The 18,319-nt window shown below is 42.3% G+C and overlaps 9 protein-coding genes across 9 annotated transcripts; 4 read left to right on the forward strand and 5 right to left on the reverse strand.

The window, feature by feature from the left end:
* Positions 1-432: 432 nt before the first annotated feature.
* V1514DRAFT_330962 (RGS domain-containing protein) lies at positions 433-1,664 on the reverse strand. Its single transcript, XM_066927603.1, has one exon. The coding sequence runs from the start codon at positions 1,656-1,658 to the stop codon at positions 537-539; it is 1,122 nt and encodes a 373-aa protein (XP_066783431.1). The 5' UTR covers positions 1,659-1,664; the 3' UTR covers positions 433-536.
* V1514DRAFT_330963 (uncharacterized protein) lies at positions 1,665-2,303 on the forward strand. The gene has a single exon (XM_066927604.1). It carries the CDS (start codon positions 1,827-1,829, stop codon positions 2,046-2,048), a length of 222 nt encoding a protein of 73 aa, XP_066783432.1. The 5' UTR covers positions 1,665-1,826; the 3' UTR covers positions 2,049-2,303.
* V1514DRAFT_330966 (vitamin B6 photo-protection and homoeostasis-domain-containing protein) lies at positions 2,207-4,890 on the reverse strand. Its single transcript, XM_066927605.1, has 7 exons — positions 4,265-4,890; positions 4,125-4,201; positions 3,712-4,053; positions 3,592-3,644; positions 3,435-3,529; positions 2,545-3,375; positions 2,207-2,465 (listed from the first exon to the last, which is right to left on the reverse strand). The coding sequence occupies exons 1-6, from the start codon at positions 4,687-4,689 to the stop codon at positions 2,577-2,579; spliced, it is 1,791 nt and encodes a 596-aa protein (XP_066783433.1). The 5' UTR covers positions 4,690-4,890; the 3' UTR covers positions 2,207-2,465; positions 2,545-2,576.
* A 127-nt stretch (positions 4,891-5,017) lies between these two features.
* On the reverse strand, positions 5,018-7,741 carry V1514DRAFT_367751 (tRNA synthetases class I (M)-domain-containing protein). Its single transcript, XM_066929883.1, has 7 exons — positions 7,678-7,741; positions 7,593-7,623; positions 7,366-7,439; positions 7,158-7,274; positions 6,875-7,078; positions 6,658-6,799; positions 5,018-6,596 (listed from the first exon to the last, which is right to left on the reverse strand). The coding sequence occupies exons 2-7, from the start codon at positions 7,608-7,610 to the stop codon at positions 5,160-5,162; spliced, it is 1,992 nt and encodes a 663-aa protein (XP_066783434.1). The 5' UTR covers positions 7,611-7,623; positions 7,678-7,741; the 3' UTR covers positions 5,018-5,159.
* Positions 7,742-7,936: 195 nt separating this feature from the next.
* Positions 7,937-8,629, forward strand: V1514DRAFT_320043 (uncharacterized protein; the record flags this gene model as incomplete). Its single annotated transcript, XM_066925982.1, has 2 exons — positions 7,937-7,986; positions 8,056-8,629. The coding sequence occupies 2 exons, from the start codon at positions 7,937-7,939 to the stop codon at positions 8,627-8,629; spliced, it is 624 nt and encodes a 207-aa protein (XP_066783435.1).
* A 16-nt stretch (positions 8,630-8,645) lies between these two features.
* V1514DRAFT_280718 (centromere protein Chl4/mis15/CENP-N) lies at positions 8,646-10,141 on the reverse strand (the record flags this gene model as incomplete). Its single annotated transcript, XM_066925045.1, has 5 exons — positions 8,646-9,242; positions 9,310-9,504; positions 9,560-9,726; positions 9,784-9,829; positions 9,887-10,141. The coding sequence occupies 5 exons, from the start codon at positions 10,139-10,141 to the stop codon at positions 8,646-8,648; spliced, it is 1,260 nt and encodes a 419-aa protein (XP_066783436.1).
* Positions 10,142-10,245: 104 nt separating this feature from the next.
* On the forward strand, positions 10,246-13,036 carry V1514DRAFT_330977 (BRO1-like domain-containing protein). The gene is made up of 6 exons (XM_066927606.1): positions 10,246-10,529; positions 10,581-10,626; positions 10,675-10,729; positions 10,779-11,164; positions 11,224-11,729; positions 11,780-13,036. Exons 1-6 carry the CDS (start codon positions 10,330-10,332, stop codon positions 12,915-12,917), a joined length of 2,331 nt encoding a protein of 776 aa, XP_066783437.1. The 5' UTR covers positions 10,246-10,329; the 3' UTR covers positions 12,918-13,036.
* A 75-nt stretch (positions 13,037-13,111) lies between these two features.
* V1514DRAFT_330981 (uncharacterized protein) lies at positions 13,112-16,125 on the forward strand. Its single transcript, XM_066927607.1, has one exon. It carries the CDS (start codon positions 13,421-13,423, stop codon positions 15,773-15,775), a length of 2,355 nt encoding a protein of 784 aa, XP_066783438.1. The 5' UTR covers positions 13,112-13,420; the 3' UTR covers positions 15,776-16,125.
* Positions 15,877-18,256, reverse strand: V1514DRAFT_330984 (major facilitator superfamily domain-containing protein). The gene is made up of 3 exons (XM_066927608.1): positions 18,039-18,256; positions 17,844-17,973; positions 15,877-17,756 (listed from the first exon to the last, which is right to left on the reverse strand). Exons 1-3 carry the CDS (start codon positions 18,134-18,136, stop codon positions 16,194-16,196), a joined length of 1,791 nt encoding a protein of 596 aa, XP_066783439.1. The 5' UTR covers positions 18,137-18,256; the 3' UTR covers positions 15,877-16,193.
* Between the last annotated feature and the right edge of the window lie 63 nt (positions 18,257-18,319).

An 18,319-nucleotide genomic window follows, 5' to 3' on the forward strand; every position in this document is an offset into this window, starting at 1 on the left:
ATATGCGGGCGGCCCTAAAGCACGCCAGACGCGGCCGGATGGCGTGCTCAGCATCGACGCAAAGTCGTGGACCGGGCCCGCTGGGTTATGTAATGTATGACTGGTATTCCTGCTGCAACCACAGCTACAATTGCTGGACCAACCGCACAACCTGTTGCTGCTACACTCACTGCCGGTGCTATTGAATCCATCACGGCAATGCATACGTTTCTGGCAACAGCAGCAGTACATAGCAGCCGGAATGGTCGCCACCGACCAGGCCGCCCGACTCACTCATGATGTTCCAAACTTGGCAGCCCGTCCCGCGGCACTTCCCGCCGGCCCACTGCCAAACCTTATAGTTTACCCGGATCGGTGTAACGCTTTGCTTGCCGGAGGTTGCCGCCAGGCCGCATGTGTATTACGCATTGCGTAGGTAATAATGACTCAAAGGCCATGGGTATGGCTTTATTTATTCATATAATACACTCATAAATATGCAATATGCAATATATAATAATAATAATAATAATAATAATAATAATAATACAATGTATCTAGTTGCCTTCTCCATGATGCCCACCGCCATGCGGCCGCCATCGAAATTTCTTGCCCATGCGCCGCAAGCCCTGAAGTTGCTTGGACAAGTTCAAATGCCCATGATGGGGTTCGGCCCCCTCGTCCGGCCATGACTGACCATCACTTGCCCCGCCAGATTGCTCGCTGCCTGCCGGTTGATCATCGGCAAGTACGACGGATGAGGCCTGCGCGTGTTCGCTCGACTTTGTTGGTTTTATTAATTTATGATGATGATGATGGTGATTATGATGATGATGATGATGATTCAATGATGGGAACTTCCAAATTCCACTGCTGTTGGAACCATGACTTGGCGATGTCGATCTTGACGATGACGCCAACGCTGACGACTCCCCTCGCTCAATCAAGGAAACATTGCCATCATCAGTCGGCGTGCGCGTGTCACTAAGAAATCGGACAAAAATACTTTCGCGCATTAAATCCTTGGCCACTTCTAACGCTCGTTGCAAATGATCCGGTGATGCTGGCAGGTTAACCCTGGCAACTTCCACAAGTTCATCCCGCACGTCGGCTGGCAGGTTCAACTGCCTGGCCGAATCTGATCGAACGTATGAATCCATAATGCGATGCCATAAAAGCATCAGATGATCATATGACTCATGATGTGGCCCTATTCGTAGTCGTCGTAGTCGTCGTCGTCGTCTTTGTTGTTGTTGTTGTTGTTGTTGTTGTTCTTCTTCTTCTTCTTCTTCTTCTTCATCATCATCATCATCATCATCGTAGTCCATGACCGGCAGGGACTGAGTTCTGATCGCAAGCGCGGAATGATAAAACTCGGCATACCTTGTAACGTCCATGGTAAATTCCAAATTTTCAAGGCAGTGATTTTGTGCCAGATATGCCATGAAATCGGTGAGTGAATAAGGCGAACTGGATAAACCTTGTAAGACCTCTTCCAACGTTGGCAATCCTGTGTTTTGTGTTGAACCTGACTGCAACAATCCTCCTCGACCTCCACTACTATCATGACGACCATGTTGTTGTTGTTGTTGTTGTTGTTGCGTAGTACCAAGTTCAACCGGCGCAGACGTGGGACCATAAGGGAAATATGACGAAAATGACCGGCCGACCGTGGGCATCAACGCAGGCGAACTCGAGCCCGACGTTGAAGGTGATGACCAGCCTGATGATGACAATCGTGTCGAGGTTGTGGTACCGGTGCTGGCGACCGAACTAGGTGAACTTGCCAATTCAGCTGATTGAAATGACCTCTTGCTGCCCGCAGCAGAGTAATCCCAGTATGAATCATGCCCGACTTGATTATCGCTTGCATGATTGCCCGTATTCTGATTATCATCATTACCGTAATCTTGGCTCGTGTCCATCACATCATGGTCTGCTTCTGCTTGTGCTTCATCATCATCTTCATCTTCGTCATCCTCATTATTGCTGTTATGATCATCTTGGCCAATTATGATGCCGCTGCCGTGTTGGAATCCATTCACGCCGGTTTGCATGTCGGATGTTGACCGGCCTTGGGTCATTTCTCAAAACAAAATCACAACCACAAGAAAATCTCCGGCCAAAGAAAAAGAAAAAATTTAAAAAAATATTAATAAAAAAAAAAAAAAAAAACTTGATAAATTAATAAATTGATAAATTGGAAACTGTATACTGTATACTGTACACTTATAACTTGCTTGATTGTATATATATAATGGAAACAAAACAAACAAAAAAAAAAAGAAGCAACTGCGCATGATCATGTAAAGTAGTTTTATTTTCTCCAACCGAACCAAAAACGTAAAATCCCCATCAATAATAACCTTAAACTTATTCAAATTCTCCACCCGGCCATACATATTCAACCTTATAACTATATACACTATGCCACATGCGGCTTCATCTTCGCAATATATTTTATCCGAAACAAAATTGCCAAAAATCTTATGTAAGTAAAATATGTAGTAAGTTAGCAAAAACATATATTTGACCAAAGTTTTTAAAAACCTAAAAGTACTATACATGCAATGGAATTATCCGTTGATTGTCATGGATCATGTGGTCGCCACCGCCGCCGCCGACGCTGCCGCCGCTGCCACGTTTACCCGCAAGCGCGGCACCGGTCCGGTCACGATCATGCTTCGTCCCTTGGCCAGGTCCCAATTGCGAGCCCGCAACGCTGTCGCGACCTGACCTTGGCGGCCAAATATCGTGTTCACCATGGCCAACGCGCGCACGATGTTGTCCCGCTCGATCGCGCCCTTCATGACCGACGCTTCTACATGCTGCGATCGCACCAGGCGGGCCAGGTACAGCGCGTGCACCCAAGCCCGCACTTCCCTGGTATCGTCAGCACCACGTAGTGGCCGTTGCTGATTCTTACTGTCGTGGTAATAATCCTCGTCCGATGTTTGATTATCGTCATGGCCGCGATCAACGATTGCGATCCGAACCGTGACCATGTTCATGCGCCGCTGCTGCTGCTGCTGCTGCCGAGGCACATGATAGGTCTCATACCAAAGCACGTATCCTGCCGACCCGTTGGCAAATATCGAAAGCAGTTGATCGATCGTGATTGTAGATGGCAAGATCTTGAGTAACGATTTCAAGTTACCAATCTTGGCCCACCCCATCACGGGTCCGGTTGCGCCCCATCGCAACACGCCGTCTGGTTCCATGATTGATTCCTTTTGACTTACTAATCGCGGGCTACAAATCATGGTTGGCAAAATAATTGATTGCTTTAGCAGGTCTGATTCCATCATGCCAGGTGATATTGCATCCATTAATTCTGAAAATATAATGTTTGTACGATGTCGGTTTAAAGTCTCCATTACTACTGATCTCACCGCTCTATTTTCAATCAAGTTAAAAAAATCAAGTACCAAAAACAAAACTAAACTCGCGCTTACTTATAATTTGTCAACAAATGAATAGATATTAAAAACGTTAGTGCGGTCCAAATTTGCTTGTCAGTTTTCAAATACGGCACAATCATCGATCCAGCCTGTTTAATATAATTATCATTTGCCGTAACATTCAACAACACCTCAACGTGGTGGAACTTACAAGAATTCCCATTAGTGATATTACTGTTTCCTGTGATGCATCCTTTGCACTAACTGTAAAACTTTTGCGTTAGCAAACATGATTCCGTATAACCATAAAACAAAATTCATTCAAATTTACCGTCTGATATGCTGCCCTTTTCTGAATCGGTAAAATGTTGCGTCAGTGCAGCTCTTGAACCATTTGCCATTACCGTACAGATTGCTCTTAACATGCCAGACCAGCACAAGAAAAATAACTTGAAACCTGGCCTGACATGGAAATGAGGTGACATGACATCACAAACGATGGCCGCGTTGTTAACCAAATCGGCAGCAAACCGGTATTTTTTGCATTCTTTTTCCAAATGCGCGCCAAACTTCCAGGCAAACAATATGGTGGCTAACCGGCCCAACGTTTCCTGAATCACGGTAATATACATGGCCGACGTACTCGTGGCTTCCTTATCACCCACTCCGACAGCTGTTTATTGAAATCAGATCCAATTCTTTTTTAAATATTCAAAACTATTCGCTTTAATCGAAACCTCATACCTGTGAGAACTGCCCGGTTTGCAATTAATGAGTTTATAGAAAATGCAAAGGCTTGAATCGAATCATAAATTTGATAGCTTTTTTTTTGTTAAAACAAAATCAAAAAAACAAAATTTTTAATGGTGCGTATATGTACTTACTCCGTATAATCATTCGTCACACTATCAGGATATCCGGTGGGCAAAAAAACTCGAATCAACACTTGCATCAATCTTAAAACTCGTGAAGACATGGTTTGTCGGCCAATCGAAAACGCGGCAAAATTTGGCTTATAATGATGATGATGATGATGATGATGATTAATAACTGATTCGGTAATGGCATCAATTTTTTGGCCATCTGCTGAAACCTGAACGATTTCGGAAGGCTTCCAAAAATAACTGTTCATCGACGATGACGGCGATGACGACGGTGATGATGATGATGATGCTGATGCTGATGGTATAGCATTTTGATAATGAATCTTTTCATTAATCTCATTTTCTAAAGAGCTTGATCCAGCATAATCATAATACGCATGTGAAAACAATCCGTTCGCATCGCGTTCCTCGATTATAAACGACATTATTGATTCTGCACTTGCGTCGTGCCTAAATGAGCCCCTTTTTTTTTTTTTGGTTCTTCCCTCCGCCGCTGCCGCCAAAAAAAAAAATTGACTTATAACGTCAATTAATTAAAATAATTATCATTCAATCTTACAAGCTGTATGGTAAATGTTGACGCATCCGTAACTTGATTTTATTTTTTTCAACTCAATGCAAGTCCGGCAACCAACAATTCGGGGATTCAAGGTCCGTGCGACGCGGGGTAAGGGGCATTGGGACCATAACGTTAGTTCAAAGTACGAACATACTTCTACTATTAGGGGTATTGTGAGAAAAAAAAAAAAAAATTTCATGATGGCTTAAATTTTTCTTGTAAGTATAATCATTCACATTAAGCAAAAAAAAAAAAAAAAGAAGTATTAGTCAACAAAAATAATATAAAATACCATGCCCATGCAAATCAAAGTGATGAAACTTTCTTCAAAACGCTTTAAGAAGCAGTATCAGAAGTGGCTGCAGCAGCAACTGGCACTTGTTCCGTGACCTCAGTAACAATTGCTCCCAAAGAAGATGGATCCTGTTCCGTTTTGTCGCCATCAATAGCAGCAGCAGCAGCAGCAGCGGCGGCGGCAGCTTCACGTTTCTTTTTCTTCTCTTCCTTCTTCTTCTTCTTTTCCTCTTTTTTTTTCTCTTCCTCGCTCTTGACTTTTGACCCACCACCAAACTGGGAACGCCAAATATCTTCCTTCTTCTCATCAATACGTGAAAACAAATACTTCGCCTTGCCAATCACATGTCCAGGTAAGAGATCGAGTGAAAATTCATCAGGAATTTTTCTAAAAGGTGCGTTCAATTGTTCAACAATGCCCTTGGAAGTTTCCGGAAGGTAAGGATAGATCACGGCTGATAACAGATAAACCAAGTTCAATCCGACCGCGACAACCGCAGCTGCCTTTTCTGGATATTCGGCCAATAACGTGTTATTCATCTGATTCTCTTGCAAAAATAAGTTTCCTCTGGCCGATAATTGCAATGCGGTTTCCAATCCGGATCGAAGATGAACGTTTTCAAGGTGATCATTGTATTGCTTAAGAATGCCATCAACGCTTACCTTAAACTCCTCATAATCAAGATTCTTAACATCGTATTGCGGAATCGTATCATTATATTTTGCATTAACAAACTTGATAATCCGATTGACAAAGTTGCCCAAATTGGCCAGCAGCTCGTTGTTGTTACGGAAGATAAAGTCACGCCACGAAAAAACAGTGTCGGCAGATTCGGGCCTTGACATCAACAGATAATATCGCCAAACGTCTGCAGGAACGCCGGTATCTTGAGCGTTATTTCCAAACACGCCAACATTTCTTGATTTCGAAAACTTGCCACCTTCGTATTGCAAATATTCGGTGGTCGAGATGTGATGCAACATGGTCCATTCTTTTTTGGTTCCGATTTGAGAAGACGGGAACACGACCGTGTGGAAAGGAACGTTATCCTTACCCATAAACTGGTACAGCTTAACATGCTCAGGCTGATTCCACCATAGCCTCCATTTATCAGTGTAATTAGCCGTAATGCTAACGTAACCGATGCAGGCATCGAACCAAACATACAAAACCTTGTTTTCATAGTTCTTAAGAGGTACGGGCGTGCCCCATTTTAAATCACGAGTGATGCATCGAGGATGTAATCCTTCCTTCATCCAAGCATCTGTAATTGTCTTACCGTTGCGTGACCATTCACCAGCAGCATTAGATTTCTGAACCCATTTTTCCAATTCAGGTTGCAAAGTGTCAAGCTTGAGAAAAATATGGTTTGATTTTTTCGGAACAGGTGATGATCCGTCAATCTTGCACCTGGGGTTTATTAATTCAAACGGGTCAAGAAGGTTTCCACAACTATCACACTGATCTCCTCTAGCATCCTATTAATCAAACAGTTAATAACAGTTGTTCTCAAAGTCACACCCAAGTTAGATGGCATACTTCATAATTACACCTCGGACAAGTTCCCTCAACAAACCGATCTGCCAAAAATCCTTCATGTTTCTCACAGTATAACTGAGTCATGGATTGTTCTTCTAAATATCCATTCTTATCTAAATCTAAAAATATATCTTGAGCGATCCTGAGTTCGTCCATCATGTTAACAATCATTGATTTCAATAGCCAAAGTTTGAGCTTAGTGAAAAAAAACACATACTCTGTCTGCAGTGGCGTGGTCGTTCGGCCAAACTTGTCAAACTTAATTTGAAACCAGTCATATACTTCTTTATGGATAACGTGATACTTGTCGCAAAGCTCTTGCGGAGTAACACCGTCTTCAAGGGCTTTCGTTTCAGTGGCCGTGCCGTATTCGTCGGTTCCGCAAATGAACAATGTGTTTACACCACGAGCCTTTTTGTACCTGAACAATTAAAAAAAAAAATCAATATCCATGATTCACAACCACGGAGCAGTACTTGTCAAGTTATTGACCGGCTTACCTTGAAAATACATCGGCGGAAAGAACTGAGCCAATGATGTTACCCAAATGGGGCACATTATTAACATATGGCAGTGCTGAAGTAATTAAGATGTTCTCCTTATCTGGAATTGGAAGACTATTAATAAAAATTGAATGATTAGCACAATAATAAACTATTCAATGGTGGCTTAAAATGTAAACGACCAGGTTTATAATCTTTTTCATACATTTCCGCGACATCAGGATCAAATTCAATCCCAGGATTGATTAAAACTTTTGCTAACGAATCTGCAAGCTTATCCTGATATATGAGTTAGACCAAAAATCAAATTAATACCAACTTTGTTTACAACTCCATCTTTTGCTCATCTTTTGAGTATTTTGAAAGCAACCCAAAAAAGAAAAAAAAGAGAAAAAAAAAAAAAAAAGAGAAATGAAACCAGGCGTCACTTACTGCCGAAATATCTGCCATGAATGCTAAGAACCTGTATAGATATGTATAAATATATATTCTCTATTGCAAATTCAATTCGATCAACCTGTAAACGAAAGTTTCGGACAGTACCAGTTGTAGTATATGAACTAACGAAGAATCAATGACGGGACAAGTTGCAATTTTATAAATTAAGCGTTTCGGATCCTATGATGCAAATGGCTGAGGGTGTAGGGTTGGATATGCCAAATACAAACTTCAAATTTAAAAAAAAAAAAAAAAAAATACGTTTTAATGCGTTGTAATAACTAAATAATTAAAAAAAAAAAAAAGGAACGACAGAACGACAGAAAAATCTGAAATACATGGAAGGCGCTGATGATTTGTTTGACTCATTGTTGAGTCTGGAAACTTCGTATGTCGTTTTTTTTTTTTTTTTTTGATACTTGTATTAGTGCGACGAGCGTTTTCTAATACAATATAGGTTCTATAACGAAGGTTTCAACGAAGGTTTTGCGGACGGTACTAGAAGCGGAACGAGCGAGGGTAAACAGTTTGGCCTTCAAACTGGCTTTCAGCGGTTTTTATCTGTCGGGATTATTCAAGGACGATGTGAAGTGTGGAGTTGTCTCGGTGTGCGAGAACAGCAACAGAAACAGCAGCAGTCGTCTTCAACAGCACCAACGGGCGATAATTTAAGCGACGTGGTTCCAGTGTTTGGGGGGAGAGCAAATAAGCAACTACAAGTACTTTCCGATTTGGTTAACGGAATTCCCACTGATAATACGGAAGAATCAGTTGAGGAATTTGAAAATCGATTAAAACGAGCTAAAGCACGAGCCAAAGTCGTTGTTCGCCTTATGAAAGATCCAGTCGATATCAAACTTGAAGATGACGTGGTGAAAGTCTTGGGTAAGTCAGCAGAAGAGACCATAGAAGATGCTACCGGTCCAAGTGGTCATGACCACGATTACGACCACGACCATGACCATGACCATGACCATGACCACAGTGATGCCGAAGGCGACAGAGCTGCTATGGAAATTGAAATCAATTGAATGTTGATTATCAATTTCAGGTCTTTACCAGCTCGCCATCCACAATGCGGCCAACCGAAACTCCAAGTTCGCCGGTTACCCATGCTGGCGCTTTGGTTTCATCCACCACGCCTTCAATAGCGAGTTGTCGCAGTCCCTCAAACACATGGGAGCCTTCGAGTAAAATTCGAATTTTAGGTTTAACCCCTGTTTCCGTATCACCAGTCAAACTATCCTCTAATGTAAATTCGACTCTGGTCAATGCAGTGGAAGGATCAATGCCATCATACACTTGAGATTCTTTTTCATCAATGTGATCGGGATTTTCGTTGGAATCTTGATTGGCACCAAATCTCGCATTAATGAATTTTAATCTTTTCTTTTTTCTGACCTCAATTTCTTCACCTTTGTTGTCACTCTGTAGCTCACCAAGTCTTGTTGAAATTACTTGTTCCACTGGTGTAAGAGGTGAAACGTCGACATCATCTTTAGCATAAACGTTCCAACCGCCGAGTGCGGTTGATGTTCGCGAAGTTGTACGCAGCTTAATTAAAGGTTCCAACGATGTGGCTGTTAATGACGTGGAGGCAAGATGGACTTGGAATCCAGGTGATGATAATGACGATTGAATAGACTGCCAAAAGAAAAAAATAATAATTAATATATTGTATGATCGATTCCATTGTTGGTTTAATTGATACCTCTTTTATGATCTTGTTATACGGGGCAAGAAAAGGGGTATGGAAAATATGTTGCGCCGATGTATCCACAGCAAAGAAATAAGTATGACGAGCCGATGGGAGTTTAGATATGCTTCCTATTGAACTGGCAGAATCATGTATTTGAACCCGTATGATAGCCAGAGGTAATAAAGGATGCTGGATACTGTAAAGATGCTAAATGCCAATTAGCAATAAGCATAATCAAATGATAGTAATTAAATAGCCATACATAAGAAAAAAGTGCGTGTAATGCCTTTTTAAAAGTTTTGATGAATTCGGATACTCGAAACGTTTGAGCCTTTCCAGGCAACGACGAATCTGTGTCAACTTCTGAGTTTGAAAAATATTCTAATTTTGAAGCCGTCCATTTATGTGACTGTGGCTTGTCGAATAATTCTGTTCGTGTTAGAAATATATTAAAATAAACATTTTTTAGTCCGTTATCACTCATACGTTGGAATTCGATATCTGCAATTTGTCGCATATTGAACCCTTGGAACTGGCAAATTAGTACCAAAATATATAAAAAAAATAACAACTCAAATAGCAAACATACCCAATCTGTATACAATATTCTTTCTATTACTTTTTTCTTAGAAGTCTTTGCAGTTTGAAAATATTCGTACACTTCCTTGCTGTGCAAAATATCACTCAACACCTCCTCCTCATCTTCCAAGTTTCGATGAGGTCGAGTCAATGGATAGTCATCTAGCCAATTCAATGCAAGATCAATAAGCGAATTCTTTGATAACCTATTTAGTATATTGGTATGAGAACCAGGAGGAAGCTTAATGCTGTCGTCTTGATCCATGTTGGTTTTGGCGCAGACGATGTTTTGGTCAGGCAGGGCAAACGCGTTTTGGCTTTGTTTTGAGTCGCGATATCAACAACTGATCACGTGCATTTGCATATGCGCTTAAATCGATAATTTGATCTTTTGATCTGAGTGACCTAATCATATCTTGATAATCAAAGTCGAGCATCTCGTATCACAACGAAATGTCGGCGTCTAATATTCTCGTTATTCCATTAAAAAGGACCGAGCATGTTGAACTATCATCAGTCATTAAGGCATACATTGAGCGAGGTTATGACCAGCATCCTGATATGTTCCAAACCGACATAACTGCGCTTGAGAGCCTACGAGAGAGCATACTGAACCTGGAAGTACGGAATAGCTCTTTGAATAGTTTGATAAAGTAAGTTCACCATGATCATTACTGTGGTATTATTTGTTAATCTTTGTGTAGATATTTTGTGCAACTTACGTTCTTGTCCTCCAAGCTACCAACCGACGTAAGTGTTGACAATGATAATAATACTGAACCTTGCTTAACTGGTTAGATAAAAGCTGGGTTTATATGGTACAGCTCAATAGGTTATGCTACAACAGCTGGAGGTATGTTTTCTTTGTTGGCAATGACTCTGCTTGTCCTAATCAAAATTAGTTATACACTCCGACCTTCAATTTGAACGAGCAAATGTATTGTTCAACATTGGTGCTTTATATTCAAAACTAGGAGTTGAAGAAAATCGAACGACAGGGGAAGGATTGAAACGAGCTAGTCAATACTTCCAGTTGGCTGCTGGCACGTTTGAGTTTCTTAAGACCAACCTGATTCCGGAATTACATGTCAACCCGCCTGATGACATGGCTGTATCTACTTTAGATGTTTTGAAAAATTTGATGCTTGCGCAAGCACAAGAATGCTTTTGGCAAAAAGCGATACTTGATAATATGAAGAATTCCATTATCGCAAGACTGGCGCATCAGGTGTCATTGTATTATGGTCAGACATTGGATTGCACTTTAAAAAGTGCGGTTATTAAATCGGTATGTTTTCAAAAAATTAAGTGATTTATGTGAGCAATATAATCTGATTTTTTTTATAGGAATGGATACATCACATTACGTGCAAAAAATTTCATTTTGAAGCTGCAGCTCAATTTCGGATATCGACTGATTGTCTTTCAACTGGAAAATATGGAGAGGAAATTGCAAGACTTCGAGCAGCACTGGAATTGTGTAATCAAGCACTCTCCAGTTCAAAATATGTAAGCAATGCTGTGTCGGATGATCTCAAGGGCCTGAAGAGCAGGCTTCAGTCAGACATCGCACGGGCGGACAAAGATAACGATTTGATATACTTGGCCATGGTTCCATCAATAGCCAGTCTTGCTCTCATTAAGCCGGCGTCCACAGTTGAAACGCAAATACCGCCAGACGTTGGCAAGCCGATCGACGCTCTAGCGAGCGGCAAATATGGGCCGGCATTGTTTGCTAATCTTGTCCCATTTGCTGCACACCTTGCCATAAGTATTTATGAAGACAGAAGAGACTCAATAGTGAACAAGCTCATTATTCCAAAGTTGGATGTTTTGACCATTCAAGTTCATGAGTGAGTTATTTAGTTGTACGTTACATAACACCGCGAGACTAACTGCATAGAATCCTCACATATTTAGGACTTCCTGGAGCTCTGCAAGCACTTGAACGGCCTGTTGGAATTCCTCCTTCACTTCTAACACATATTGAAGAAATTCGAGCTACTGGCGGAGTTGAGGTAATGCGGTCTACAATCGATGACGTTAGACGGTTGGCTTCTAGTCATGGATCTATATATTTAGAAGCTGCTGGTATTCTAGAACAAGAACGCGAAGAAGATGATGAGCTACGGATGCGTCATGGAACTGACAGGTGGAAACGGCCAACTTCAAAAGAGGTTGGCGCTCAGCTGTATGCTAATCTCCAGAGCTATAGCAATATAATTAAATCAGCAACAGAGAGCGACGAAATCGTGCGAGCAAAATTTCGGGATAATGAACGAACGTTTGACCTGATTTCACAAGACCTGACCGTTGTTGAACGGTATCTTCCGAGCTCGGAGGTAAGCCAGCTTGATCCGGCATTGCAATTGCACGCGGTACAGGTGCGTGAAAGATTAAATGAAATTTCCAAAGTGGAATACAGACGCAAGCTATTTGTTGAGGAGTTATTACATAAGGCCAAAGAGGACGACGTGACCGACACGGTGCTCAAAGAAACTGCTCGGCTCGAACGGCTGGATCCTTTAACAAAGATCGAGGCGGCTCAATTTGAAGCAATTTTTACGGAGAGATTGAAAAAGTACGATGATGACAAGGATCGAGTGGAACATGAAGAGGAAGAACAAACTAAGCTTGTGACCGAGCTTGAGCTGGCCAATTTAGATTTTAAAAATTCGTTGGCCACATGCAGAGGCAGCAAGCAATCCGAGCGCGAAGCAGCCCTGCAACAATTAGAGGCGGGTTATTTCAAGTTTTTGGAAATCAAAAACAACTTGGAGGAAGGACGCAAGTTTTACAATGATTTTGCAAGATCACTTTTGCAATTTCAGCAGGAATGTAACGATTTTGTTTACAGTAGACGGGTAGAGGCGCAAGAATTGGAAACCGATTTAGCGTTGCAGTTTGACCGACTGAAGCTGGAGGAAATGCGAACAGACAGCCCGCTGCCTGCACCACGAGCGCAAGGACCGCCACCACCGGTATTGAACAATGCCACATGGAACCCAAGCCATGGAATTCAGTTTGCAGGCAAGCGGTGAAAACATATTGATTAGTATAGAACTTGATATTAAATTGATGCCCAGTTCTCAATTTTGAAGGACGACGATAGTTATGCACGTATATTCCAGCAGTAATTTGCGCCGCCACTCGTTTCACATGTAAAGCGTCTTGCTCTTTTTATTATATAGTCTTGTACGTGACGAGCACAAGCCATTTCCGCTAAACTCGTTGTAAAAGGTCCTGTTCCTTAATTGGGCTAAGCGTGCATTCCTGACGCGCCTTTTTTTTTTCCGAACGCGCGACGCGTCAATCACTACACGCAAAAAGGAACACGTCAAGCGGCCAAACGGCCCCTTAACATCGTCCGGTCTATCAAGTACAATTGGTCTTATGCTTTTCGTCCTCACTTTTGCTTATAATCTTCCGCCCTTACTCCTTCGTTCCTTCGTTCTTTCGTTCTTTCGTTCTTTCGTTCTTTTTTTTTTTTTTCCTCCTTTCCTGCTACATTAACCGCCGTACCTTTTCTATACATTGCATTGGCATGGCATACTTCAGTAGCCTGCTTGTGCTATTAGCAGCAGCATCAACTCTCGTGCTCGGTGCTCCCAGTCTTGATTTCCCTGTTTCAGAGCAATATCCTCCAGTAGCTCGGCTGAACAAGGCCTACGCGTTTACTTTATCTTCATACACGTTTACTTCTACCGGGAGCGGCAACATCTCATACCAAGCCTCCAATCTTCCTTCCTGGCTTTCTTTTGACAACTCTTCGTTGGAGTTTTCGGGCACCCCAACTTCATCGGCAGACGTTGGCTTTCCAACTTTTGATTTAATTGCCACGGACTCTGCTGACGAGGCTTCGGCTACCGATCATGCAGAATTGGCCGTGTCAAGCAATGACGCACCGGCGGTAGAATTTTCATGCGTCAAGCAATTACAGGACAATTTCACTACTTTTTCTGGAGCCGGGTTTTCGCTTACCCCTGGCAAGGAATTTGCGCTTCATTTTGCAAACGACACGTTTGACGGTGACGTGCAAGCTATTTACGGCTTGTTTTCTGGCCACACTCCGTTGCCATCTTGGGTTTCGTTTGATAGTCAGTCAATGACTTTTTACGGCTCGGCTCCCGTGTTGTCGTCCTCGATTGCGCCGCCGCTTAGTTTTGTGTTTACCTTGATCGCTACCGACATTGCCGGTTTTTCTGCCGCAGAATCATCATTTGCCATCTCGGTTGGTGATCACAGCCTGACCGCGAATTCAGTCAACGTGAATGCCACTGAGGGTGAATATTTTGAGTCCTCGCTTGATATTCAACTTGATGGCAACGCAATTGATAGCACCAACGTGACTTCCGTTAATGTCAACGGAACAGAGAGCTGGATGACGTTCAATCAGGACAATTTTACGTTGTCTGGCACACCGAGGTCAGATGATGTTGGAAATGCCACAGAAGTTCAAGTCAGCGTGGTTGACGTGTATGGTGATGAGGTGCAGGTGTTTTTTAATGTTATTGTCGAATCGTCTTTAAATGATAATTCGTCCGAATACTCAATTTTCGGATCCGCTGGCTTGTCGAATATCACGGCTCAAAGAGGACAAGACTTTAATTATACCTTGAAATTGTCTTCCAAGAACATATCGAGCATTTCGGCAGCGTTTGTTCCATCAAGTGCAAGTTCATGGCTTAGCTTTGACAATGACGATTACAAGCTTTCCGGTCGCGTTCCAGATCAATTGTCGGACGTGGAAGTAGTGTTGACGGCGTCTTCAAATTCAGGAAATCAGGAAACCGCTGAATTTTTCATCAACGGTAACGGAACTGTCACGATAACCAGCTCTGCAACTGCTTCCGCCACCAGCTCCGTGGCAACATGGTCCGCGTCTGCTTCTCAAACGGCTAGTGCTGCATCATCAACTACAACAACCACATCAGGCACGACGTCTGATGCCACCGTGAAGAAATCTAACAACAAGACGGTTGCCATTGCTTTGGGAGTAATAATTCCATTAGCCGTTCTTGCTGCCGCAGGTATATTATTCTACTGTTGTTGCATAACAGGCGCTGCTGGCCGCCGCCGGCAACGTCGCAATTCTCAGGCGTCATCAAAGACAGCAACATCGTCGCCGAACCGTAACATTTCAAAGCCCATTCCCATTGAAGACGATTGGCCACTTCCTCCGACACCTCCAGGCAAGATCTGGGCACCAGTTCGCCGGCTTTCGGGCATGTCAATGTTTTCTTCCCATAGAAGAACATACTCAGACTTGGAAAAGCACGCCGAAACTGGAGGTTTCGTAATTCCTTATGATCCGGATGATCCAACTCGGCCTCGACGATCCCGCATGTTTACAAAGGCAAGAGATTCACTGGCATCTTTGGCAACAGTGGCCACGAATGAGATTTTCAGCGTGCGACTGGTGGAGTCGAGCCAAGGTGACATTGCCGGATTGGCTGGTAACAAGGCTTCGAACCGGTCAAGCGTGATTAGCAATACCAGAAGAAGCAGAAGTAATCGAAGCATAGGTTCGAGTGACAGTGGCGGAAGCGCAACCATAGGCCCGTATTCGACTTCTTCGGGTGATAGCACGGCTGGAAACCGGCTTCATGCGGTTCGAGAGGAAGACATTTCAGAAGACATGGTTGGCTTAGTCCGTCCGCCGGTTGTTGACCACAATGATGATGATTCCGATGCGCTGTCAACTAGTGATGTGTCATCACAACAATTCGAAATCGTGTCAGGTGAAGAACGATCTTGGAGGCACAAGTCATCCCTAGGAGGCAGGGCTGGTGAAAATGAGCCGCGACTGGTGGATTTCCCTCACGGTGGACGGCCAGCAAACAGAAGGAGTGTTGGAGGCGCGAGCGCAGACAGTGATGACGGACAGGTGTTTCTATAAATAAGACCGAGTATTAATTATTACTCATTGTATTAATGCTTTTAGAAAGGGTCGGGCGTTTTGTTATTTTGTTTACAATAATAATTTTTTTATCAAAAATGTATTAATCGTGAGTTTCTTGAAACATACTGTGTATCTTCATTGATCCCTACGTTGAGAAGTTGTCGAAGTATACCAAGTTTGCAAATCCAATGAGAGAAGAATAAAAAAAAAAGTCGGTATAAAGCACAAACGTACGCAGAAAATTTAAACTATTTACATGTCATTTTTTTTCCAAAACTGCAGATACAAATATGAATTCATTTTTTTTTGATTTTTTTTTTGAAATTTTTTGAAGATAATATAATAACATTCTCGCAGTCCAATGCCAATGAATCAAGTAAGTATTAACCATTAAACAAATATTGATGAAACCTCGTCAAATTCTTTCAGGGTGCGCAACTTCGTCTTCCGTATTACCTTCATCGTCTTCATCGCTTGGATTCTCCATAAGCCCACCAGGCACATTTTTGGCAATGAAAAATGTGCCAATGAAAATATTAAAAAAGTTTGCAAAGAAACATAAAAACAAGGCTTTTGAAAACCAACCCACAGTCAAACTGTACACAGACAAGAAAAACGTCGGCGCGATGGCTCTCGAAATCGAATGCATCAACCCTACGGCACCAAGAACCTTGCCAATGTTCCGTTGTCGAACATGCTTCGATATAACGGATTCAAACCCTGGCGCGAGTGACCCTGAAAATGCACCGAATGCACCGCAAATGCGGAAATAAATTGGTGAGCTGGTGAGCAAAAATCCTAAATGCGCAGTCATCCCGATTAGGGCCGATCCCCTGAGAATGAGCAAGTCAACATCGGACGCGCCAAACAATTTGGTGTTTGACAGTTCTGGCCGGTGCCGACGATGATATGACCCTACTATTTTCCGCAAAAACAAGACAACATTGGGAAGAACCAAAAATAACAAAATAACTCTACATATACCGATAGTCGTTAAGTAATAGCCCGTCTCGACGGTTGACCATTTAAACGCATACTCAGAATACATCAGCACAGCTGTGAGTTCAGAGTAACTATTCCCGACAGCCATGCAATCCAACACGGCAAGAAGAACAAGGTTTCGTTTGATGATTGGTCTCGTACCATCATTGGGATAAAAAGCTGATAAAGGTTTCAAAAAGTTGAAACGTTTTAGATTAAATGTCCATGAATTTTGCGATGAATTATTATTGTCACGTTTTGCCAATATTTTCTGACGGTGAACCTCTTGAGCGTTATGCTTCATTTCCTTGGGAAGTGATTCTGGAATAATGAAAATAACCGAGAAAATGAAAAGTAATTGTAGAAAAACTCCAAAATAAAAAAAAGTAATCACGCTGCCAGTTTTGTTCACCATTAAACTGGCAATCGTGGGACCTATAGCCATGCCTCCGTACAGCACGCCGTGCAGCAACCCGAACGCTGCAGCTCGTTTCTCAGGAGGAGTACAGTCCGTCACATACGAATGACAGATTGCTGATACTGCCACATACGCACCAGTGGACCCTTCCACTGCGGCAGCAACAATAAACAAATAGTAAGACTTCAAATATAATGATTTAGTTGCAAAAATGACCACTATGTCGCTAAACAGCGGACCCAGCGTTGCCACGATCAGTAGCGGCTTTCTTCCAAATCTATCGGAAAAAGATCCAATGTAAGGAGACGATAATGTACCAAACGCACCGACAGTTAGACTAACCCAAAGATTAACAGTAGATGCCTTGGCATGAATGGGCGCGATTTGACACGAATCATCAATATCACCAGTCAAAGCTTTGACTACCTTGCCAATTGCGGAAACCAAAAATGAGTCTGTTTCTGGATTTTGGCTGTAAAATTCGCGGCATACTAAACTGAGCACAATGTTGATTTTGGGAGTCACGTTGCCTCCGAAAGCAATCGTGAACAGAAACCAATAAATAAGCAGCTTGTAGATCTGTTTATTCAAAACATGTCAGGTATTAATTAATTTGTAAAAATATTGATAAAGAAGGAAAAATGTAAAGAAACTAATTATACTGACACCAGGCGGATTTAATGTTGCTTTGGAGTCAACCAGAGGTCGCTGTTGCCCATCAGGATCATCAGTGTATGGGACGAGGCCTGAAAAATTGGTAGACCCATCCGGATTAGACGCCGTATTAAGCGCTTCTCTGTTTAATGTACAATGTCAATTGCAATTTATTTTTTATTTTGTGGGTTAAAAATATTTAATTACCGGTCATGAAACGGCTCTTCCACAATAATCTGTTGTTCAGGATCTAGCAAGATTGCTGCTTCGTCGTCAACAGCAACTACTTCAATGCTACTGGCCATTGAATTTAGACGTCGTCATATATTATCTGATAATGTGAATATGATAATTTGTATAGGTCCAAAGTCATGTAATGGCTCCGCAATTACAGTAAATGTATACTTTTTAGTCTAACGTCAAATTGCGGAATTGCCGACATCGCAATCGTTATCAATACAATAATAATATTACGAAATTCCCCCCAC

This window comes from Lipomyces japonicus, assembly GCF_038497905.1.
Source record: "Lipomyces japonicus strain CBS 7319 unplaced genomic scaffold V1514scaffold_19, whole genome shotgun sequence".
NCBI lineage: Eukaryota > Fungi > Ascomycota > Lipomycetes > Lipomycetales > Lipomycetaceae > Lipomyces > Lipomyces japonicus.